The 25127-nt window shown below is 44.0% G+C and overlaps 1 protein-coding gene across 2 annotated transcripts in view; it reads right to left on the reverse strand.

Annotated features, from left to right (window-relative positions):
* Positions 1-25127, reverse strand: part of B4GALT5 (beta-1,4-galactosyltransferase 5) — a 92762-nt gene that overhangs the window by 58147 nt on the left and 9488 nt on the right. The window contains exon 1 of one of the 2 annotated variants that reach the window (XM_059407210.1): positions 18580-18895. The exons of the other annotated variant lie outside the window; for it this stretch is intronic. Within the exon in view, the coding sequence (XP_059263193.1) occupies positions 18580-18694 (115 nt within the window). The 5' untranslated portion in view covers positions 18695-18895. Of the gene's footprint in view, positions 1-18579; positions 18896-25127 lie in introns of those variants that run through there. 2 annotated transcript variants of the gene reach the window in all.

The following is a 25127-nucleotide window of genomic DNA, read 5'->3' on the forward strand; positions in this document are numbered from 1 at the left end:
CTCTGCCTTCGGCTCAGGTCATGATCCCAGGGTCCTGGGATGGAACCTTGCATCGGGCTCTCTGCTCATCGGAGAGCCTGCTCCCCACCCCCACCAGCCCCTCTCTCTGCCTACTTGTGATCTCTGTCAAATAAATAAATAAAATCTTTTTTTAAAAAATCATTTTTTGCTTCCTCCTCTCTCTCTGCCTGTCTCTCTGCCTCCTTGTGATCTGTCAAATAAATAAATAAAATCTTTTAAAAAAATCATTTTTAAATAGTCTCACACATTTATCCAACTACATCACATTTTTATACAGTTCCCCTATGATGCTTATTTTGGGAGTGCACATTTGTTCCAAGGTAACTGATATATCTGACAACAATGAACAGAACTAAAAACTTCACATTTGCTTATGTGTAATTTCACCCATAAGGAACACCCAGATAACTATCCCCAGCTGAGCAGACATACACGCACTCACATACCCCAAATATCTACCAGCTACCTGACTTCACCAAGCAGGTGTCTGATACACGTCCGACGTGACATTTGGTTCTGCATCAGATAATCCTTCCACCACCAGGTAATAACTCACGGATTGGTTGGCCTGATGCCCACATCCGTGAGCAAACTTCTGGTCTCTTCAAAGTCAGGTGTTCTATTTTATGGTATTTCTCAACCATTTAATAGGTGTAAACCTGTGCTCTGTTTTAATTAGTTTCCTTTTTCATTAGGTCTGTTTTTAAAAAATGAGTCACTAATAAAGTTCTTAAGTGTCGCGTACCTAAACTCATTTTTCCCATAAGCTCTATGGCTTTTATTCAACAATTGTGTGGAGCATGAGGATTTTTAGGAATGCTCAAGTCATGTTATAGCAGAACTAACTGTATTTAGTATAACCACCTTTACAAAGAATAACCTGCATGCTATCAATGATGTCCCTATTCTGTATGTATTAGCTACAGAAAAGAGGTAGAAAAAGAAAATACAACATTTAGTTGCAACCTAAATTTCCAGCAACTCGGAAGGAAAGGAATATCCTGAATTTTCATTCTGTTTCATAATTCCAGATGGGATATTCCAAAGGTCTAGAAAAGTCCAGAAAGCCTAGAGCAGGCCACACAAATTAACTACGTATTTAATTCCTTTAATTACAGATTTAGAAGGCACACCGTATCGCGCAGCTACATATGAAAACACGAGGGAAATAACAGCAGCAGTGGCCAGAACAGCCCAACTGACCCTCTTTGTTTTATCTGCTCTGACTTACCTTTGAGAAACTTCTCTGTCAAAGTTTAGTTACTTCCGACAAACGGGAGAAAAAACACCAGACTGGAGAAAAATAATCACGAAGTACAACAAGATTTCTGAAAAAGTGTTTATTTCTACTTTGCTGAATCCAATCAAAGGAGGAACTAGATCAAATACTATACTTTCACATTAAATTAGTCACACTGGTATAGGATTTCATGAAATTTTAAATTCTTCCACTTAATTTTACTAATAATCTTTAGAAATGAGATTAAACCAACTTGACACCAAAGGGACTGCAATTTGGTGTAGTTTTTCGCGTATCAGTAAACAGAACAAGTATGTTTTCTTTATAGCTTTCAAGAATTCCCTTGCCAGAAATAATCTTCTAGGGCGCCTGGGTGGCTCAGTGGGTTAAGCCGCTGCCTTCGGCTCAGGTCATGATCTCAGGGTCCTGGGATCAAGTCCCGCATCGGGCTCTCTGCTCAGCGGGGAGCCTGCTTCCTCCTCTCTCTCTCTGCCTGCCTCTCTGCCTACTTGTGATCTCTCTCTGTCAAATAAATAAATAAAATCTTTAAAAAAAAAAAAAAAAAGAAATAATCTTCTAGCAAGACACTATGGTTAGTTATAGTAAGGGAAACACAGAACCAACCAGGAAAAGATGTTACAGCAGAGGAACTGCGAAAGGTTATTCCAGCACAAAACTCGCTACCACTCTTCCAAAATCAACTCTCTCAGACTAACAATTCCTAAGGTGCAAAATTTTCAAGTATCTGAATGTGTATAAAGATCAGAAGGAAACCAAGAAATGAAAACACTTGTGAGGAAAACATGATTATGAATAAATTATTGTAATTTTATCATTGTTGAAGCTGATTTAATAGTTTAACAATATTGTTCAACAGAACAAGGGTGGTAACATTTGTGAGATTATAATTAAACATGATTCATTCCGGAATGTTTCTGGTGACACCAACTTACATAAATAATCTACTGGTAAGTTTGTTCAGATAGCACAATGAAGAGAGTCAATTTTTCACACATACAAAACAATTTAAAACTATAGCCTCAATCTATGCTGACTGTTTTAACTATTTTAATTTTAGAACTCTTAAATTAACCAAATAATACTAAAATCAAATCAGTGGTGGTAATGTTTAATTTGTGGATCTCGGGGGATGTTACTAAACACACACCACAAAATCTATGCCAAAATGAGTCCTAAAAGAGGTATTTTTTTCCACTTTCCTTTGCAAACTTTGTACTTGGCTTTGGTCAAGGCTGACATAAACAGCTACAGAAATTAGCAATACAGTCTCAGAAAAAAAGGTCATGGAAACCAAAGAACACAGGTTGGTTACCACCTGCGCAGGCACATTAGCAGTAATGGTCTGCTCCCAACGGCCCCTGAGGCTTCAGCATCCTTAACCCCAGCACCTGCTCCTCAAGCTCAGCAGAACCTTCCAGGTAACACCACAGCATGGAAAAACTTAGCCTTTGCAAACATGCTGACCTTTGTTCTTCTTGCACTGAATTCTGAGGTTTCAAATGAAGAACAGGGTAACAGAAAAAATTAAATCCTCCAGAAACTTCACTGCAATCAACTGCTTCAGCTCTAGTCTACTATGCACCTGTTCAGAGGAGCTGGTAATCCCAGCAGGAAATTTCCCGCATTCCCTTCCTGTCCCTCCTCCAGCTGAGCTCTGTGATCAAGGGGCTGGGGAAGGGAGAGGGGACAGGGACTGGTGAACACCTAACTAGTATCAAGACTTGCAAACATGTGATAATTTCTCTCCTTTATGGTTGCAATAATCTTGCATTTATATACTGCTTATTTTCTGAGCAAAAATGAAATCAAATTATCAAATTACCTAAAAACTTTAAAAATCCGTTTACTAATTAGTGTAAGCCTACCCTCATGTTTTCTTTTCTTTTCTTTTCTTTTCTTTTCGAAAGGGGAATCTTTGGGCCCTTTACATCTTTCATAAATACAAAGGCCACATCAAAAAATTATCTTTGTTCGTGGGGATCCACTATACTATTCACTCTGCTTTTGCATAGGTTTGAAATTTTCTGTAGTAAAATAATTAAGGAAAAAAGTTATCTCAAACATAGAGCCAACCAGAAAAGTAGCTCTCTTACCTAAGGTTAATTCTCAATAGAGTTCAAATAAATCCAGATTTTCTAACTCACACAAATCTTAAGATTTCTCAATACTTAAAACCAGAATGAAAAAGCCAGACAAACCAAGTCAATGATGAAATAGGCAATTAAGCCAACAGCAAAGCATTTCACTTCCCCTCTCATATACATTCGCTTTCTCTCTCTCTCTCTCTCTCACACACACACACACACACACATACACACAGCACAACGGAGGGTTCTAGCTGTGCCTTCCAGACAGAGAAACTGATGGGTGTTGGTCTAGCACTGATCAGCTCAAGCTGTTATTGAAAATACAATCTTAGTGACAGAGGCAAGGTCATTTCCATCTTCCATCCAGCAGCATGAAGCACCAGAGACTCCTTATGAACAACAGTCTTACTTTCCAAGCCATCCACATGGACTTCCAATTTCAGAAAAGTGTTTTTTAACTTCATCTCTCCCTGGATGAAGTAAAATATAAAACAATTTCTCATGTCCTAGGCAAAAACTACCTCTCAAATTAAAGACTGGCAAGCATATTCACAGCATAAAGGTATAACTTTTATAAATTTGAAAATACCAAAGCCATTAACCTCAATATCTTCCTCATTAAAAATTAGAAACAATGTCCCCAGCAATATAAGAGAATTACTTTAGCTGCCCCATCCCAAATTTGGACTGATTATTTTCCTATGTTTATCCTTTTTTCATCTAAATGTCAAGTTTAGGTACCAGAGAAAACACTGACAAATTTATCTGTGACTTCCAATTGCAAAGCATTATCATACACACAGTATGTAGAACACAAAGCACTTGGAAGGGTTCAAATCCTTGCTGAATACAAAACCGGCAAAACTTGAAACTTTTACTTGTCATCTGCCCACAAACCAGGCCTCCACATCACCAAACATCTGACTGTACTGGGGCATAATTAATCTAAAAGTATGCTATGAATCACATCTATAAATCATTGTGTTTTTATTTGATCCTTTTAGTTCCTCACCCTGAAATCTCAGCGGTTAGCACGGCCCTGGTTAACATACCCAAACGAGCAGAACAGGCTAACTGTATTTTTCAGCACCTCAGATCTGTCCACCTCTACTTCACTTCCCTGACTTAACAAATAAACATTGATTAAACACCTACTGTGTGCCAAAACAGTGTTCTAGATGGGAATACAACAATGATCGAGAAAGATAAGTCCCGCTCAATGGACACTGATTTAGAGGTCTGAGGATGGGCAGGAGTACAGAAATTGGCCACTGAAGAGATAAAGGAAAAGAGCTACCTCGTCCGTGCTGGAGGGACAGGAGAGGAGTCCCATAAATGAAGCCAGAGAGGTAGGCTGAAGCTAGATCATGAAAGGCCTTGGAAGTTACAACAGTAAGTCTGAACTCTATCCCAAGTGGAATGAAAGCCACTGAAGGGTAGGAGACAAATTCATCATGTCTGACAAATCCCTCCTGAGCACCTACTCAGTGCCAGACTTGTATTCTAAAACCGACACTCTTCAGGGTAGAAGGGAAGAGGCCTTGGCATGTAAATTCATGCGTCCTCCACTGTCCAGAGCACACCAGTGTTATAAAGAAACTTCAGGTCACTCAGGAGATAAACAGCAGACACATTCCTTGTAAATACGACCACCACCAAAAACTGGCACAACCAATGAGCCAATGGGGTAGGAAATTAAATGTGTTTTCAAGAATTTCTTAAAAGCGGGGTGCCTGGGTGGCTAAGTGGGTTAAAGCCTCTGCCTTCAGCTCAGGTCAAGATCCCAGGGTCCTGGGATCAAGCCCCGAATCAGGCTCTCTGCAGAGTGGGGAGCCTGCTTCCCCTGCTCTCTCTGCCTGCTTCTCTGCCTACTTGTGATCTCTGCCTGTCAAATAAGTAAATAAATAAATAAATAAAACATTAAAAAAAAAATTTCTTAAAAACTTTTTTGCTGTCTTAAATACCTATAGTTAAATCATACTGACTAGTATGTTTGCAGTTAAGGAATGTTAATACCAACTGAATAGCTGAACTGGACTGAACCAACCTTCAATTAAACACACCCATCTAGGAGTATAAAACCATTCAAAACAGAGTGTTTCTTACTATGGGGAAGCTGTACTCCCTAGCTGAATACTTAAAATGTAACACAGCTATGGTGTCTGCTTCATTCTCACTGAACCCCCAGCCCCAGCGCACTGTAGCGATGTAGTACATCATAAAGATTAAGTTAATGAAGTTATTAGCTCTAACAGTCAAATCAGGCAAATGGAAAAGCCAAGTTTATGTATTTTTTCTTTCATTACAGGCCTCACAACATAAACCTTTCTGAGTACCCACCTGTCTTTAATCGCAACAATTATCATTCACATTTAGGTAAATACATTTGCAATTCAGCTGGTACCCAGGACAAAAAAATAAAATTGCTGTATTTTACCTTGAGTTATAGGAGTTCAGCAGGTTTTACAAATTAGATTTTTCCATACTCCTCATTCTTTAGCACTCTGTTCATTTTCTGATAATGTTGTTTATGAAGGAAACGGGGTTGGTGGTGATTGGGGGGGAATCCTGTGGTTTGCATCACACACCTCCCAGTCATGCAGGGCCTGTCCTGGCAGCCTATTCCTCACCTCCACGGGCCACCCTGTGCCTGTGCCGATGACTGGGAGGCACGGGGAAACAGAATGCCCATCCTTATTCTGGTGAATAAGGAATTACCGATTTTCACCGAATCAGAAGACAGAAAACAAACAAACAAAACCCCATGCTTGATACCAAACAGAAAATCATACCTCCATGTCATCATTCCTAAATAACAAAATACAAAGGTGCTGGCTGGTTAATGGAGATTTGGGTTTTAAAAAAAGCCAAGAAAAACATACTTTTCCCTATCTTAAAAGTCAGCAGCCCCTTTCATTTCTGTATGATGAGTCCAGTGTTTCACTATGTTCACCAATCTATAATATTTTCCAACTTTCTCTTCTAAGGGGTATGTTTGGTTTTTTTTTTTAAGATTTTATTTATTTATTTGACAGGCAGAGATCACAAGTAGGCAGAGAGGCAGGCAGAGAGAGAGAATGAAGGAAGCAGGCTCTCTGCTAAGCAGAGAGCCTGATGCGGGGCTCAATCCCAGGACCCTGGGATCATGACCTGAGCGGAAGGAAGAGGCTTTAACCCACTGAGCCACCTGGGCGCCCCTCTACAGGGTATGTTTAATCAGTAAACTGTATTGTCCCCAACATCAAAAACCTGTGTCTCAACATCTGGCCTTGCCTTACACGGGCTTTCAGAGAACTGCAACTAGAGGCAGAAATGTATGCTTCAGTCCTATTAAACAAAATAATTAACAAAAAACATCAAATAAGATATGGACAGCCCCCCTTCTATCAGAGAAAGTCCTAGGACCCTTCTAAGACTTGAAATAGTTAACACAATCCACAAAGCATGTCAAGTGTGACAAAGAGTAACCATTTTCAAGATTTTATTTATTTTCGAGAAAGACAGACCAAGCAGAGGGAGGAGCAGAGGATGAGTATCTCAGGCAGACTCCATGCAGAGCCCAATTCAAGGCTCCATTTCACAGTCCTGAGATCATCACCTGAGCTGAAACCCAACTTAACTGACTGAGCCACCCCAGGCACCCCGAAGAGAGACCATTTTAAAGACAAAGAGAAATCAAGCAACCAGCATCAAACTTAAAAGAGGTTAAGAGCAAGATAAACCCAAAACCCTTGATGCCTGCTTCCTCAATAAATCAGATCAGTAGTAGATTGTGCAGGAAATGCCTTTTGGTAACTTAAAAACATTTAGAAGTGCCTCTAAGACCTTCACAGGCAGAAGAAGTAATAGGCAAGCTGTAGGGAGCAAAAGTTAAGTGATACTTAGAGACTAGTACATTTTTAAAAGTACAAACAAAAGAAAAAGAGATAAATTGAATCTCATTAAAATTAAAAATTTTGCACATCAAAGGACACTGTCAAGAGACTGCAAAGACAACCCACAGAATGCGAGGAGTTATTTGCAAACCATACATGTGGTAATGGTTTAATATTTAGAAAATAAAGAGTTTCTCACAGTTCAACAACAGACAATCCAATTTAAAAAAATGGGCAAAGGACCAGAACAGACATTTCTCCAAATAAGATACACAAATGGCCAATAAACACATGAAAAGACGCTGATCATTTGTCATTAAGAAAATGCAAAGCAAAACCACAATGAGCAATCACTTCACACCTACTAAGATGCCTATGCTTTTTTTTTTTTAAGATTTTATTTATTTATGACAGACAGAGATCACAAGTAGGCAGAGAGGCAGGCAGAGAGAGAGAGAAGGGGAAGCAGGCTCCCCGCTGAGCAGAGAGCTCCACGCGGGGCTCGTCCTTCCCAGGACCCTGGGATCATGACCTGAGCCCAACGAAGGCAGAGGCTTTAACCCACTGAGCCACCCAGGTGCCCCGATGCCTATGCTTTAAATACAAAAACAAACCCCACAAAGACACAAAACAAAAAAAAAAAAAAAAAAAGGAAAATAACAAGTGTGCCCAGGATGTGGGAAACTGGAACCCTCATCCTCTGCTGGTGGGAATGTACAATGGTGTGCAGTCCCTGTAGAAAAGTCAGGCAGTTCCTCAAAAAATTAACTAGAATTACGTAACCTAGCAATTGCAATCCTAAATATATACCCAAAAGAATTAAAAACAGAGGCTCAAATAGACATTTGAACACCAAAGGTCAGAGTAGAACTTACTCACATACCCAAAAGGTGGAAACCATTCGTGTGCTCATCAACAGATGAAAAAACAAAGTGTGGTGGCAGACACTTACAAGGGAGTATTACACAGCCATAAAAAGAACAAAGTTCTGACACACGCTTTCACATGGGTGAGACTTGAAAACATGATGCAAAGTGAAATAAGCTAAATACAAAAAGGACTGTATGACGATTCCACTTATGTGAAGCACCTAGAAAAAGCACAAACTTCATAAAGACAGAAATTAGATCAGATGGTAACAGGGGCTGAGGAAAGGGGAATTACTGCTCAGTGGGATCAGAGTTTCTGCTTGAGGTGATGAAATTTTGGGGAACATCAGCGACGGTTGCATAACTCTGTGAATATAATTAAAGCCACAGAATTACACATTTAAATTACCAAAATACGTAACAAACATCATATTATATGTATTCACCCCAAAGAAACAGCAAGGAAAACAAGTCCAAAGTAGCATGGGGCAAAACGAATTCAAAGTCACTTCAGAATCAGGATTAACAGAAGCAGTGATCCTTCCCCCAGAGTAAATCTAATCCCAGGAATGAAGAGGCTGGCTGGCCAGACAACAGTTATCCTCATTCATTTCATTAACTATTTTAAGTACGTACAATGTGCTAGGCACTATCCTGGCACAAGAAAATCACAATCACAATCACAACCCAGAACACTTTCCTATCACTACTCTCTCTATAGGTTATGAGGATACGGATAAAGTGAGTTTTTCTTAAGTTAAAAGATTAAATGCTTTTATTTAAAGTACACAGCTTCATAACGAGTACATGAAAAATCCTACTGCAATCTTTGGTCCACATGGTTTAACTTCTTTAAGTTGCCAATTTGCCATCTTCTAAACTGGAATAAAGGATTTTTTTTTTTTTTTAAATACACAAATGTGGGACGCCTGGGTGGCTCAGTTGGTTAAAGCAGCTGCCTTCGGCTCAGGTCATGATCCCAGGGTCCTGGGATCGAGTCCCACATCGGGCTCCTTGCTCGGCAGGGAGCCTGCTTCTCCCTCTGCCTCTGCCTGCCTCTCTGTCTGCCTGTGCTCGCTCGCTCTCTCTCCCTCTGTCTCTGACAAATAAATAAAATCTTAAAAAAAAAAAATAAATACACAAATGTGACCACATCACAGCAATTAGGAAAATACTATTTTCTGGCTTCAGAGGACAATGGTCTACCAATCAGAAAACATAGTGGTGCCTGGGTGGCTCAGCTGGTGGCTTAGTTGTAGTTGGGCTGGTTGGTTTAGGCTCAGGTCATGATCTCGGGGTGGTGGGATCGAGCCCCTGCATAAGGCCCGATGCTCTGCGGGGACTCAGCTTCGGATTCTCGCTCTCCCTCCCCTTCTGCCTTTCCTCCCGTGCACGCTTTCACTCTCAGATAAATACATAAAATATTAAAAAGAGAGAAAAGAAAATATAAACATCACAAGCCCGAGTACAATTTAGACACGGCGCCTAGAAGGAGAACTCCTCAAAATGGGATAATGAGCAGTTTTATGAGGAAAAAAAGAAAAATTCCTATTTTCCCATCTTTCCGAGCGCATGGTTGTTCAACAATGAGAACTGAGCTAAAGGTTTAAATGTCTATTAATCATACTTTTAGGACCATCTGGAGGGTGAAGAACACAGTTCCCTCTTTGTATCTATGTGTTTACAGCTCTTTAATAAATATAATAAACAGTCGTGCTCACTAGCAGAGCCTAGATTAATTTAAGTTTTAAAACACAACACTGAGCTTCCCTACAATCCATGCCTGCCTGTACCTGACATCCCACAGCATTTTCATCACCATAATTAGGCCAGGAATCGCCTCTGAGAACTGTTCATAATTGATGACAGTAACTAAGGCAACTCAGGAACAATGACCAGCTTCCCTTCTAGTGGCCGCCGAGTACCTGGTATCTGTAACCTGGGAAGGAGGAGGAACAGTACCGGAGTCTAGTAACTGCCTACTCAAACTAACGAGGAGGGGGGGGTGGGGACAGGACTCTAAAAGATTCCGGTGGGACTCCTGTGCCTGGGAAAACACTGCATTCAGGGGATCAGCAGGAGGCATGCGTGTTCTTTGGATGAAGCCACAATATAAAAAAAGAATTTACTGGGTCAAAATGTAATATTCATTTCCACTTAACATCAATTACCTAGGAGAGGGAGGATGGGCCAGAAGCTAATGAGTCCAGGGCTCGCTGTCATGCTTAAAAGCAAAAGTGTGAAACTAGGGAAAGGAGGGATTTAGCAGATTAAAAGTTAAAAGGATTTCCCCAAAAACAAAGAAAAACAAGAAGGGGGGGGGGAGGAAAGGAAAGAAAAAAGGGGGGAAAATGGTCTTAACATCCTGAAGATATTGCCACAAAATTCTTTTTAGTTTTTCCCTTGACTAAGATAATACAAATTTTTGTCATAGTGATTTCAAACATACAGACTTCAGTGCAAAAATTCTTTTTAGGGCAAGTGTCCGCAAACAAGAGACCACAGGGTGTAAACTTTTCCATCACCCTGAAGGGTGAAACGGGGCCGTGTGCAGACTCACGCAAACACCTCATCCCTCCAGCAGTGCCACCGAAGCCACGGCTCAGCACTTCATCCAAGATGGGAAACCAAGTGAGGGGGCACCTGCATTTTTAAAAATGGGGTGCTTTAACTTGACCTAAGTTGTCACACCTTCTTCTACTTCAAGATTCAACCCACACTTGCTGAGATTCATGTAACCTCAGATCTGAAAGGGACCCTAGAATCTGTACTGTCACTAATGTCCGTTTACAGAGGAGAAAAAACTGAGGTAACACTTCCCATCTAGTTACTGGTAAAGCCGGACTGGAGCCCGGGTCCTTCTAGCTCTGTGTGGCACTAGCATGAGGCCAGAGAGGATTTCTTCTGTTTACAAATAATCACTGTAGGGGCGCCTGGGTGGCTCAGCGGGCTAAAAAGCCTCTGCCTTCGGCTCAGGTCATGATCCCAGGGTGCTGGGATCGAGCCCCACATAGGGCTCTCTGCTCAGCCCTTTACATGTATACTCATTTCTCACAACAGCCCGTGTGGAAGACAGTATCTTCTACCCGATAGGTAAGGAAAACTGAAAATAATTTGCCTGAGGGACCTTGCGGTAGGCAGTAGAGCAGGGGATTCTTAATCTTAGCGTGGGGAGTTCTAGTCCCACTCTGGGTGCACAGCCTACTTAAAAGGAAGTAAAATATTTTTTTAAAAATCTGTCCATTCAGTGGGTTGATTTAAACCTAGGTGTGGCTGATTTCAAAGCTAATGTTCACCCCTCTCCTATAAGTCCTTCCCACGGTCCAGGATCTGACATGACCTGAGCCCTCCCACATTTCTAAATTCATCTTTTACCACTCTTCCCATCATTGAAAAAATCCAGTCAACCTTCACTCAAACTCATCCTTGCCTCTGGTCCCTTACATGTGCACCCCTACCCTGCCCACCACCCCAAGACATGTTAGCGACAGTCAAGGCAAGTATCACCTCTTCAACAAGGCCTTCCCTAACCACTCAATCTAAAACACACTCAGTCACTCCCACCACTATCCGAAACTGTCCTCTGCACTGGCTGTGCCTCCCATTAGAATAAAAGCACTATTGGGCGCCTGGGTGGCTCAGTGGGTTAAGCCGCTGCCTTCGGCTCAGGTCATGATCTCAGGGTCCTGGGATCGAGGCCTGCATCGGGCTCTCTGCTCAGCAGGGAGCCTGCTTCCCTCTCTCTCTCTCTGCCTGCCTCTCCATCTACTTGTGATTTCTCTCTGTCAAATAAATAAATAAAATCTTAAAAAAAAAAAAAGAATAAAAGCACTATAAGGGCAAAACCCTCTCGCTGATGTAAAAGCCACCATGATTGCAGAAACATTCTGCTTTATTCATTTCTAGACTGCTCCATACACAAACGCGTATCAGACAAGAGGAGACACTCAAAAGAACGACAGGCTGAATAAAGGAGCGAATGCCTGCCTGAACTCCCATCTCACTAAGAACGACTGTCATATAATTTAGCAACTAACTACAAACTATCTCCTGTTTTTTCCCTAGTTGTTTCTTGTGATTAATTTTGTCTTTTCAACCATATTTTTTTGTATGCCTCAGGGATATCTTATCCTCAACTTTGGGTGAGTTAATGACTCCACGTGGGCTTATGTGATCATCTATAAAACGAAAGAAGCAGTCAGAATTCTAGAATTCATGCGTTTCCCTCCCGTAGCTGGTAACATAATAGGCAGACATTCGAATACTAATTATTGACCCATAGATCTCAAATTCATTTTCTCACAATTTTCTACAAAAATGCACCTATTGTGCAAAGGCAGGGCCACACTTACTTAGCTAGTGTTAGAAACCAAAAGAGTAAGGGCCTTATGCTAGTCGTATGCTGGCCTGCCTCTCCTCTCGACACCTCTCCATTAACCTCTTCCAAGCCACACCCAATCTGTTTGCCTCTGATTATCCTTTATCTTGGCCAGTGTTAACCCCCAGTTTTCTCTATTTCGTTGACAGGTCTCAGCAGCATCACATTCCTTATTTCTTGCTTCTGCAAGTTCTGCTTGCTTTACATGGTTAGATGTGTCCGACAGATCTTCCATTATCAAAAAAGCTGCAAAACTGGGCAAGTCAAGAGCATTTTGGCTTCTACAGCTTTGGAATTTCTACTCTCCTGAAGAGTTCTAAAGAATCATAGCAACACAGAGACCCTTCTTCCTGGTAATTTAATATATGCTGCTCCCACTGGCCTGTCAAGCTGTCGGGGGCGGGGAGAAATGTCAGAATTAGAGCAGAATCATCTACTGGCTACACCACTGACGGTCTGGAACTGTAACTGATACTGCTTCTAAAGACTGTCCAAGATTAGCATACTTTCACTGTTAAAGAAATTTCGACTCCAAACCCAGATCTTGTTTCCAATGTAGCAAAATTCTGCAAAGAAGCCATAAAACATCACCAAAGTCCTGGTCAAAAGTGTGCTGTTAGGTTTTAAAACTTCAACCTGTTCCCTAAACATGGTTTCCTTCTAGAATGACACAACTGAGAAAGTATTTGAGTGAGTGAGTGCTCATGGGCATGTGGGAGGTCGGGTTCTTTAACAGGACGAGGTTTTTTACTTTTTTACAAATAACACACATTCCACCACATGTATATCCTTCCACAAAAGCTCAAGAACTATCTATGTGCACTAGCATTTAGAGGGCATTTTCATGTGAGAAGAAAAAAGAAAAAAGGCGGTTCTCATACTAAACTGTGGGGAATCTGAAATTTTCCTGTAGTTATTAGAGAAAGTTGCATTCGAGGATACCTAGGTAGCTCAGCTGGCTCCTTCAGTCAGGGTCATGGTCCCCGGGGTCATGGTCCCAGGGTCATGGTCCCAGGGTTCTGGGATTGAGCATGTATCCTTTTTAAAAGATTTTATTTATTTGACAGAGAGAGCGAGAGAGAGATCACAAGTAGGCAGAGAGGCAGGCAGAGAGAGAGGGGGAAGCAGGCTCCAGGCTGAGCAGAGAGCCCAATGCAGGGGCTCCATCCCAGGACCCTGAGATCATGACTTAAGCCCAAGACAGTGGCTTAAAGCACTGAGCCACCCAGGCACCGCATAAAATGTGTATCTTATCTAAAATCTTAAGTCTAATATTTATGCAGAATGTGAATGAATTATCAACTTTCTGTATATAAAAACATCTCATTAAAAGTTTGGTTAAGGGGCGCCTGTGTGGCTCAGTTGGTTGAGCGACTGTCTTCCACTCAGGTCATGATCCTGGACTCCCGGGATCAAGTCCTACATCGGGCTCCCTGCTCTGCAGGGAGTCTGCTTCTCTCCCTGACCTCTCTCCTCTCATGCTCTCTCTCTCTCTCTAATAAATAAATAAAATCTTTAAAAAAGTAAAATAAAATAAATAAATAAAAATAAAAGTTTGGTGCCTAGGTGGCTCAGTCAGTTAAGCATCTGCTCTGGGACTGAGCCCCATGTCAGGTCCCTGCTCAGCAGAGTGCTGGCTTCTCCCTCTCCCTCCACCCCCTCGCCCCCACCTTGTGCACTCACATGCTCTCTCCCTCTCTCCCCCACCATCTCAAATTTAAGTTTAAAAAAAAAAAAGTTTGGTTAAGATGCACTTCTAGTTTTTCAAACAGTTTTGGGCTTTTCCCAAGTGTAAGATCAGAGAATCAAGTGACTTGCTCAAGGTCATTTGGCCAAATCAGGCAGAATTAGAATTACTGGTTCCTGCCCTACAAAAGCCAGCCATAAATCAAACTTTTCTTGGAACTAAGCAGACCAAAAGGGAAAAATCATTCCCTATTTCCTTTCCTCAATAATCAAAGGGCAAAGGAAAATCAGTTTAAGTAGCAGAACTTCAATTAATGAAATTTCATCAATAGACTAGTACCTCTAACCAGGATCAGGCACCTCTCCCAAAACTGGTTAACTGTTTTACCAACTCGTGAAGGTCATTAACCTCTCTACAGCCTTCCCATCTGAGGGCACCATAAACTTATTAGATGTTTTCCAATCAGCACTTCATATGTATATCTACAAATAGTTCACTTATCTTCTAAAAGACCTGGTCAGATGGGAATATGGGTATACTCTGAGCTGATACATCTCTTTCTCTCTCTCTCTCTTTTTTTTTTTTTAAAGTTAAAGCATCATATAAACAAGTTCAAAGTTTTCTTCAGAACTCTGAAATGCATAGGGATATTTCACCAGGACAGGTGAAACAGTGACTGAGTAAATGAGCATCAGGCTGTGGCTGGGAAAGAGCAAGAGAGGAGGCGTGAACACGTCTTCATCACCACCTCGGCTTCCTCTTCCATTTCAAATCCACCATCTCCATCTCTCTTTCTTTCTCTTCTTTAAAATGGACACGGAGCCCAATCTGGGGCTTGCACTCACCACCCTGAGATCAATTCCTGAACTGAGATCGAGAGTCCGATGCTTAACTGACAGAGCCACCCAGGCACCCCCACACCACATTTCTGTCCCATCCTTTTCATTCCTACTTTCAAACTACTGATGTAAGACACTACTTCTGAATTCGTAACAAAAATGTAATGTCCAGTAAAGCCGTACTCTGAAATCCCTAACTGGATTTGGATAGGGATATTAAAGTTAATTGAGAGCCCTCTGTTTGTTACAAACACACTACAGTCAGATTTAGTTAACACTCCTGACATCCAATTTCCTAAGCCAAATGGCACCATTAACCCCATTTCAGATGACCCTCAAATCCAGGAAAATTTCCCTTGCTCTCAGACTATAGGTCACCAATATTAAAAGCTGGCATTAGATCCAAAAACTACTAAGTTAATGGATAGGCTGACACTGGGACTGGACTGTATCATATATGAACAACTTTAAAACATTTATAACTGACATGACTTTTCTCTTATCTCAAATTCAATTCAAGTCTACCTATTTCTGAATACAACTGTAACATGCTCCTTGGACTATTTCTCTTTAGACCCTTGAGCAAAAAACATGGTCAAAAGGTATACAAATGAAATCAGAAGCAGGACTAGAAAAAATTAAACCCAGAAGGAAATGTAAGTCTAACATTTTCCATTATGCCAGAAGTCAGAATTGTCATTCTCTGGAAATGAATTAGGTTGAATGAACTACTATCACACTGCCACTGTACAAACCATTTTTGACCTGCAAAAACGGAAATTTCATATGGTTCAACCTAATATTATTTTCTAAGCTTATTTCAATAATTGTCTCAAATTAAGGTCTTCACAACCCAAGGCACATAAATCCTTGTATTTCTCTAGATTGCCTTAACCTTTGGAAAGATTTGCCACCCCACTGTCCAAAGCTGGTCATTTGAAAAATTAAGTCTATTAGCAGGAAAGCCAAGATTTTAAAAAGAAAAGGAAAAAAAAAAGCCACCAAACCACTGAATATAACTGTGCTTGCAGGAGCCCTAAAGCCATTCCACATCTTTTTTATGGCTTGCCTTTCCCACTAACAAAATTTGAATCTTAAGTAGATCTGCCCTTTGGAAGACTTCCATTTAAGTAGAAACTAGTGAAAATTTAAGTACTTTGCAACTTTTTCACTTATCAGTGATACAAGAATCTAAGCACAGTAGGTGCCCATTACTTTACACTGGGGTTCCATTGACCTAACTCTATCCTTGAGAAATTTTAAGTAAGGTGGTAAGTTCCGTTTCTGCTGGAGAATCTGGCTTCTAACCTCTCTAATCTAAAGGGTGACCACCATCCCAGTGGGATTATTCTGCATGTAGATATGGCTGATTTATGTACAAACAACAGAAATAACCCCCATCAGTGGAAGTGGTTATGGCTCCAAGACTGACTGCATTGAGGTCCAAATCTATCATTTCACACCCATTGTTATGGAGTCTGAGATCCAATATGTTAATGACCTCTTTTCTCAATTAGTTCCACTAATTATGCACCTGTTCTTGTTCTGCCAAAATTCCTATCTCCTCATCTGATCCGTCAGACCACACACTGTACTCTCCCAGAGGAATCCTTTTTCCTTAGATACTTCATGAACTGTAGAACAATCTAATGTTGCCTTTTCTACCTTCCCAGATCTAGTTTACGGTACAGATCATCAATATTCACCATTATGTGAAATATGCTCTAAAAAAAAAAAAAAATCAGGAGAGAATCTCCTGCTCTATCTGGAAATTTCTCTATTCAGCTAGTTCAGTGTTGACAGGTCAACAGAGAATGGCATTAGGCATTACCACAATCCTAAAGGGCATTCCCCTATAGGGGAGCCATCAACCCTTTCCTAACACCCAAACGACCCAGAACTTTTAGAGCAGAATTCACTCTCCTTGCCCCAGCTCCAACAGCATCTTCTGGTCATTCCTCACCCTGAACTGAAGTTTTTTCTAGAGCCTGTGGTAACACCATGTCAGACAAATACCTTCTTTAATCCTTCCATCTACTCCTGTCTTTCTGAAAAGTTACATGTAACTGCTTTAAAACACAGACACACACACACACACACACACAAAACACTCCCTGCGCACTGTAAGTGCTTTAAAAGGGAATTTATTCACTTCCTTAAAACTCCATGAGGTTAAGATTAACACTCCCATTTTACAGAGGAGAAAAGCTGAGGCCTGTTAACTTGCCCAAGGTCATAAAGGACAGGGATTTGAATCCAAGTCTGACCTCAGTGTCCTCTGACCTTAACCCTCATGCTGTATTTCCTTCCAATCTCTTTCTTCATGTCCTAAATGTCCGCTCGGTGGTCTTACAAAATCTGTGGGCAGTGTTCAGTTTCCCCAGAGATTGCCTTGCCTTTAAAGGACATGCCTTCGAGAAGAATGAGTTCCCATTCCATTTTTTCTCCATGCTCCTCCCTCCCACCTGGCACCATTTCCCCAAGGCTCTTATCACAAATTCTCCTCTAGGGCCAATTTACATGTCCTCTCGGTCCCCGAGCAGGAGCCGTAGGATACTAAAGGGCCACCTTCTACCTTGAGACTGGGGGGGGAGGGGGCAAGCAGTAAAAGCGTGGAAACATCCAGACAAACCTTTCCCCAAGTCTTCGTTCAAGGAGGAAACTGTGGCCGAGGACCGGAGCGGGGTGGGGGTGGAGGGGTAGGGGCGCAGAGAATTTGGGGAAGGAAAAGAGGTACAGGGGCGGAGGTAACAACAAGGGTGTGCCCTTGGGGGAGGAGGAAGGAGACAGCAGGGGAGACGGCCTGGGTCGCTCAAGGGTTAGATTGAATGGGGGTGGACCTCCATAAGGTGGGGGGGTGTCACCCGGTGAGGAAAGGGGCCGCCAAGAAGAGGAGAGAATGTGTATGCTGGGGAGGAGGACCCGGAGGTGGATGTAACAGGAAAGTGGAGGGAAGAAAGGATAGGGAGGGGGCGCAGGAAACGGTGAACTCACCCGGGAGGAGAGAGGGGAAGGATGGATGGGAACCGGGGAGGTGGGGCACCTCGAGCCCCGAGCCCCTGGGCTCGGCGAAGATTAGCAGGCGGGCGGAGGAGGTTCAGGGGTCCGCGGAATGCCGGGAACCAGGGCGCGGGAGACCCCGGGGGAGGAGGAACGGGAGTTCTCGAGCCTAGCAGCGGGAAGAGGGGCTCGAGCGAGGCAAGGGCGGGAAAGGGGGAGTCCCGGCCCGGGGGGCGGGGGTGGAGGTACGGTCGGGTTCGCCTGGGGATGGGGTTAGGAGGACCGGGGGATGCGTGGGAGGCTAGCGGGGTGCGGGTGTGGGTTCCAGGACCGGTCGGGGTGCAGAAAGCGGGAAATGTCCGGGCGTCCCATGAGGGTCGGGCGTGGGGTCTCCCGAGGGTCGGGCCGGGGTCCCCGCAGTATTCTGAGGGCCAGGCTCGGGCCGAGGTCCTCTGAGGGCCGGAGTTCCGTCAGGTTGGGGCGGGGGGGGGGTTCCCGGGAGGCCCCCCCCGCCGAGGCCGGAGTGGCAGCCCCCAACCAGGACTCCAGGCTCCCTTCCTACCTATGCCGGGCGCCACATAGACGAAGTAGAGCAGCGAGGACGAGAGCGAGAAGAAGAAGAGCGCGGCGAGCAGCGAACGGCGCGGCAGCCGCAGCAGCCCCCGGCGGACGCGCATGCTGCAGCCGGGCGGCCGCTGGCGAGCCGGGCCGGGCCTGCTCCCGCCGCTCCCCGTCCGCCGCCTCCTGGGCCGCCGCCGCTGCCTGGGCCTCGGTCACCACCTCCCGGGCCTCTCCGGCCGCCGCTCCCAGCCGCCGCCTCACCGCTCCCTGCCGCCGGCCGCCGCGGGCCGGGCCACATGAAGCGGGCGGGGGGCCTGAGCGGCCCGAAGCGAGCGCAGCGGCAGAGACGGGGCGGGGCGGACAGCGCGGGAGGCGGGGCGGGGGCGGGACTAGCGCCGCCGGGCACCGTCGCAAAAGACCGGCGCGCGCGCGCTGCCGGCCCGACCCCCCGGTCCGGCTCCCGCGGCGGAGCGGCGGCCCTCAGGGAACGTCGCTAAATGGCGACAGCCCCTCTTCTGGCGCAGCCACCGCCCAGGCTTTCGGGGAGCGTCGCTCAAATGCCGGTCGGCTCCGCTCGTGGGCGCCCCCAGCCCCAGAGCCAAGGGGCCGTCTGCAATGTCGGACGCGGCTGGTCGCCTGCTGCGGCAGTGGAGCGGAGATTGTAGGCGTAAGGGCTCGGCATACACCTTCACTCACTCATTCATTCATTCGTTCATTCATTTCACCATTTATTGAAGGCCAGACATAGACCAGACACTGTTCTTGGTGCTGGGGATGCTACAAAGAACAAAATAGACAAAATCTGCCCTCGTGAACTTACACTCAAATGGGAGGAGAATAGGAGACAAATCAATTCATAATATCGGGAACTGATAAATGATATGAACGCAATAAAATAGGAGAATGTCTTGGAGGCAGGCTAGCGTGGTCAAGGAAGGCATCGTTGAGCAGGTGAACTGAGATGAGACGTAAAAGGGCGAAAGGCGGGCACAAAGGCCCTGAGGTTAAAGAGCTTCCTCTGTCCCCAGCTTATCCAAGGCCAAGATAGATAAAATCTAGTGAGGCAAAGCAGTGCGGTGGGAATGAGATTAGATCCCTACGCAAGGCAAGGTCCACATCCCGCAGAACCATAAGGAGTGTAATGATAACAGTTATCAACGTGAACGCTTGGGTTGAAAGACGCGGTTCTTCACTTATCTCATTAAACTGCCCCAACATCCCTAAAAAGTGTGCTCTTCTTACTCTTGTTATAGACGGAGAAGCAGTAAGGGATCACATCCAAACTGAGCTGTCTCCCAAGGCCACCCGACCTGGGACCACTAGGTGGTCATTTAGTTCAGCATGCCCTGGGGCTCCTAATTCTCATCCTGCAGGTAAATTGGCATCCTACTCCTTAGAATAGTGTGCGAGCACAACCACAACAATGCTTTAAGATCAGCCCCAGGCCAGAAGACCTCCAGAGACAGTAGGCAGTCTCTACAAACTCACTGTGAGGGCCAGAAAAACTAGCCCCAGCTTCAGGAAGCTCCCAGCTGAATTGGGGAGGAAAGTATTCCCTGTGTAGGCACATTTCAAACCTGAAGAGGCTGTCTTGGAATGGCAGAAGCTGTCAGGAGGAGAGAGGACTTTTCAGGATTCTTTGAGAACCAACAATAATCCTGCTTTCTATTCCTAAAGTGATTTCTACTTTTTACGGTGTTTTGCCCTTCAAGCAAGGGCTCTAGAACCACGCCGTCTAGGTTCCCCAACTCCTAGCTCTTCCATTCTTAGCTGAGTGACTTTAGGCAAGTTACTTAACTTCTCTGTGCCTCTCAGTAAGGTGGGGGTTATTATTAGTAATAACTGCATGGGGTCGTTGTGAGGATTTGCATAATACACACAGAGTCCAGCACATGGTAAATGCACTTGGCTCTCACCTGACCAACATAAACAGAAGAAGCATAAACAACAAAAAAGAAAAGCAGAGAATTTTGACTCACATTGGGGTTCAAATCTTGGCTTGGTCTCAGCTGGCTGTGTGACTTTAGGCTAAGTCACTTACCCCTCAGATTCTATTCATTGTTTGTAAAATGGACCCAGTGCTGCCCACAGCCGCAGGCATATGATTTAGAATAAATGAAATCGCTGAGCTGAGGCCCTCAAGCAGAAGTGTGGAAGTAGCTGGAATAATCTGACCAGCAACTACTTCTTGTTGGACCCACACCATGGGCCCCCACCCCGCCATGTCTGTAGTAATCATTTTCAAACATACAGAGAAGTTGAAAGAACGGTACAAGCAGCACCTGTACACTCTCCACCTGGATTCAGCAAGTGTTATCATTTTTCCAGATTTATCTCTCTATATTCCTAAGTCCAGATCCCACCCCACTCCCAAATTATTTAAAAGTAAGTTGTTGCCTTACTGGTGGTATTTCATGCAGAAATCCTTCAGCGAAAAATTACGTTCTCCTACATAACCACAATAATAATATCACACCTACGAGAATGAACGATTACACTGTAATAGGCCAAAATAGCCAGTGCATTCCCAAATTTCCCCAATTGCCTGAAGGATGTCTTTTATAGCTGTTTTTCTCAACAATATCAAATTAAGACTTATCCATTGCATTTGGACTTATTTCCATAGTATTTATTTACCTACAGCAGCGTCTGTACCTTTTTTTCATAATTTCTCCCAACATTTTATTTAAAACATTTTTTTAACCTATGGAGAACTTGAACGAATGATACAATGAACAGCTGTACGTCACTATGCAATGTTTTTGTTTAACTGAACCAGTGCTGGATCAATTAGATTTCCACGTGGGGCGGGGGGGAAGAGACTGTTCACTCCTAACTTATACTATCCATAAAATCATTTCAAGATGGATTGTAAATCTGAATGCGAAAGGTCACAAAAAAGCTTTTAGATGAAGAAGAATATCTTCATGTCTTTGGGGTGGGCAGAGATTTGTCAGAGGAACAAACACTAAACAGAGGGGAAATTTTGATAAAAAGGGCTGTTTAAAATAAGAATTTCTCAGGGTGCCTGGGTGGCTCAGTGGGTTAAAGCCTCTGCCTTCAGCTCAGGTCATAGTCCCGGGGTGCTGGGATGGAGCCCTGCATGGGGCTCTCTGCTCAGCAGGGAGCCTGCTATCCCCTCTCTTTCTGCCCGCCTCTCTGCCTACTTGTGACCTCTGTCTGTCAAATAAATAAAATCTTTTAAAAAAATAAAATAAAATAATAATTTCTCATCATCAAAAGGCACCAGTAAGGAAAAATGACAGGCAGCACTGTAAAAAGAAATAGAAATACATAGCTTATAAGAACTCATACAGAATTTTTTTTTTTTTTAACCCACCCACTTGGGGCACCTGAGTGGCTCAGTGGGTTAAAGCCTCTGCCTTCGGCTCGGGTCATGATCCCAGGGTCCTGGGATCGAGCCCCATATCGGGCTCTCTGCTCAGTGGGGAGCCTGCTTCCTCCTCTCTCTCTGCCTGCTTCTCTGCCTCCTTGTGATTTCTGTCTGTCAAATAAATAAATAAATCTTAAAAAAAAAAAAAACCACCGACTTACAGAGACAACAAGACTGACAACCAAATAAGTTAAAAAAAAAAAAAAAAAGACTTTACCAGGCATTTCATAAAAGGTATCTAAATGGCCAATAAACCAATGAAAAGCTGCTTCAAGCTTCTGAAAATGCAAAGGAAAAGCACACCTTGAAACCATCTGTGGGACGTGGTTCTGAGGAAGAGAGGGAGAGCTGCCTCCAAGGTTTGAGGAAGTCCCTCTTTGAATGGCACAGTAGTAGGAAAGTGTGACTCTGCCAAGCAGACGCAGAGGCAGGAGGCAAAGCCGGGAGACTGAGTGCTCTGGAAGCCTAGGGGAAGAGGTACTTCCAGCCTTGAGAGCAGGCTGACCTGACTTTTTGAAAGACTCTGTTGGAATCTGGCACTCCAGCACTCCGTCATTCCCCATCCATAAAATGGCACTCCTAGGATGGCCTTCTTCGGTGTATGGGGGCTGGAGCGTGGGGTCTGGAAATATTTCAGGGACTTCTACACTTCTGACCCCACGAGGAAAAAGAGGGTCTGGCCCCTCTGGAGTTCACAAAATGGGCTCCAGTTAGGAAGGGGAGTTGTGGAGATGCAACCAAATCAAAGCAAATGTCCTCACCTTTGGCCTCCAACTTAGCCTCGGCGGGCATGGAATTCTGCTGTTCCCCTATAAAAAGAGACAGAGAAGCCTTCCTACATCTGGGCTAGGTACTGATGACCAATCTTCACTCCTGTCCTATCAGAAATAACACGGTACTGAGAAAGATTGGGATTTTTTTCAACCTTTTCGTCTCATGTTAGGTTTCCAGCTTGCTCAAACATGCGTCCGTTCATTCATTCCCTCCTCTCCCATTCAGCCGTTGGTCAAACAAGTTCACTGCATACTGGTCTCTGGTCAGGTGGTACCCCCCGAAAAGACCTTTCTTTCTTCTAAAATACCTTTCCATGCCAGAACTCTCTCTCCCCTTACTTAGCTTTTTTTTTTTTTTTAAATTTTCATAGTACTTTTCATCCCTGACATGATATTATACATGTATCTGTTTATTTATTTGTTTTCTGTGTCCTGTATCAGAATATAAGCTCCATGATATGAGGGATTTTGTTTCCTTTTGTGCTATATCCTTGCATCTAGCACCTAGTGCCAAGCACCTAGTAGGTGCTCAATAATTGCTGGAGGAATGAAGAAATCACAGGTGTGCTCTGAGCATGTTGGCCTTGGTGGGTCCACAGGGGCCCAAGAGGAGGTTCTCGGAGTCCAAGTGGCAGGACCGACAGGAGAATAGCTAACTGTGGTACAAGATGGTAGGGACAGGACCCGGGCAACAGTCAGGGGGAGGCATTCCGTGAGATTCTAGATGGTCTTTGAAGGGGAATTGAGACAGGCTGGCTCAAAGGGCAGTGAAAGGAGGTGGGCCTGGTTGGAGCAGCCTGTCAGCCCCAGGACAAGGGAAAGAAAAGAGGCGAGGCTGGAGGTGCCTTGACCCCTGTGGCTCAGCAGGGGGCCCTGAGTCAGAAAGATCTGGTGACCAGCCAGTCCTGCCCCTTCCTTGTTCTCACCCTATGATCTGGACAAGTCATTCTACCTTTCTAAGCCTCCATTTCCACATCTGATTCCTTCCTTCAGAGGTTTCTACGAGGAAGATTTGTGATAGTATCTGTAAAGCATCTGGCACATGGCAGGTACTCAGTCACTGTTGCTGTTCTCACACTCTTTCCTGTGGGCCATAGGGAGCCCTTGAAGGTTCTGGAGGAGGGGAGTAACCTAAAGAAAGGGAGGTCCCTGGAGAAACCCCAGAGAGCACAAGCTGGGTCTCATGTGTGCTTGTCAGCACCCAGTAAACAGGCTTGCCCAAATCAAACACATAAAGAAAAGGACCCACAGCATAGAGTAAGGTCACAAGTGAATCCATGCCCTTCCTACCCTCTCTGACTCTACTGGAGGTTCCAGGAATCCGCCCCTAGGAAGCCATTGCTCAATCCACCGACACTAATCACCAGTAGTATGATAACATCACAGAGCAATGACTATCTCAGTTCAAACTCCCAGAGGCATGAGCAGATAAAGATCATTGACATGTGTGTAACTGCTCTCTGTGTCCGAGAACCCTGGCACTGAATGCTTCCTGCACCAGGAATGCCCGTTGACTGAGTGTTGACTGGGAGGCTCACCCTGGTAACCTTCAGCCAGGCAGTACTTCCTTTGCCACTCTTTTCCCTCTGCCACAGTAACCACCAATGTTCTGCAGAGCTGATGCCCCACCAGCTGAGTTCCAGGGTGAGGAGGAAACACCCCCAACCCCATCCTGATCAAGACATAAAGCTTTGTTTTAAGCCTCTGAGATACAGGGGCTGTTTACTACTGCAGCTTATCATGGCTTACCCTAACTGATCATGAATATACTTCTCTGCAACATGCATTCTCTCAACATTATTTTTATGAGCTATAACCACAGTGAAGCAAGTAGCTCAACTTTACTCATTTGCACTAGTATGTGGCATTTCACCGCACTTTTCTTCTTCCATGATGATATCTATCTGTTCAGGTTGTTTCCTTTTTTACTATTACCGGCCCATCAGTCCTTTGCTAAAATTCAAAATCCAAAAAAACCTAAGACCTAAAAGGCTTTTCATAATTTATTCAGCAGCCAGACCTGACCCAGCCTAAACATCTTCAGTGGTGAAACTCGACCTCAATAGACAGAAAGCTAACTATAATCTTTATCTCAGTGTGAATATTCATACGTTCCACTGAGGAAATATGTAGATTTTTTTGTTTACAGACTGACCTACCCCTCTCAAGGGGTGTTATATAAATATTCAGTGTATGTACCGTATAACCTTTCAAAATTCTGTGACCTTCACAATATCAAAGCACATCTGGCCCGCTGGGATTTGGATAAGGGCCTGTGGCCTAATGCAAACACTGCTGCAATGGACCTCTGTGGTAGAGTGTATTTTCCAGAGATGGTCTCAGCAATATTTCCCATCTTCATGCGCTTCTAGAACTTTCTTT

This window comes from Mustela nigripes, chromosome 7, assembly GCF_022355385.1.
Source record: "Mustela nigripes isolate SB6536 chromosome 7, MUSNIG.SB6536, whole genome shotgun sequence".
In the NCBI taxonomy this organism is placed as follows: Eukaryota; Metazoa; Chordata; class Mammalia; order Carnivora; family Mustelidae; genus Mustela; species Mustela nigripes.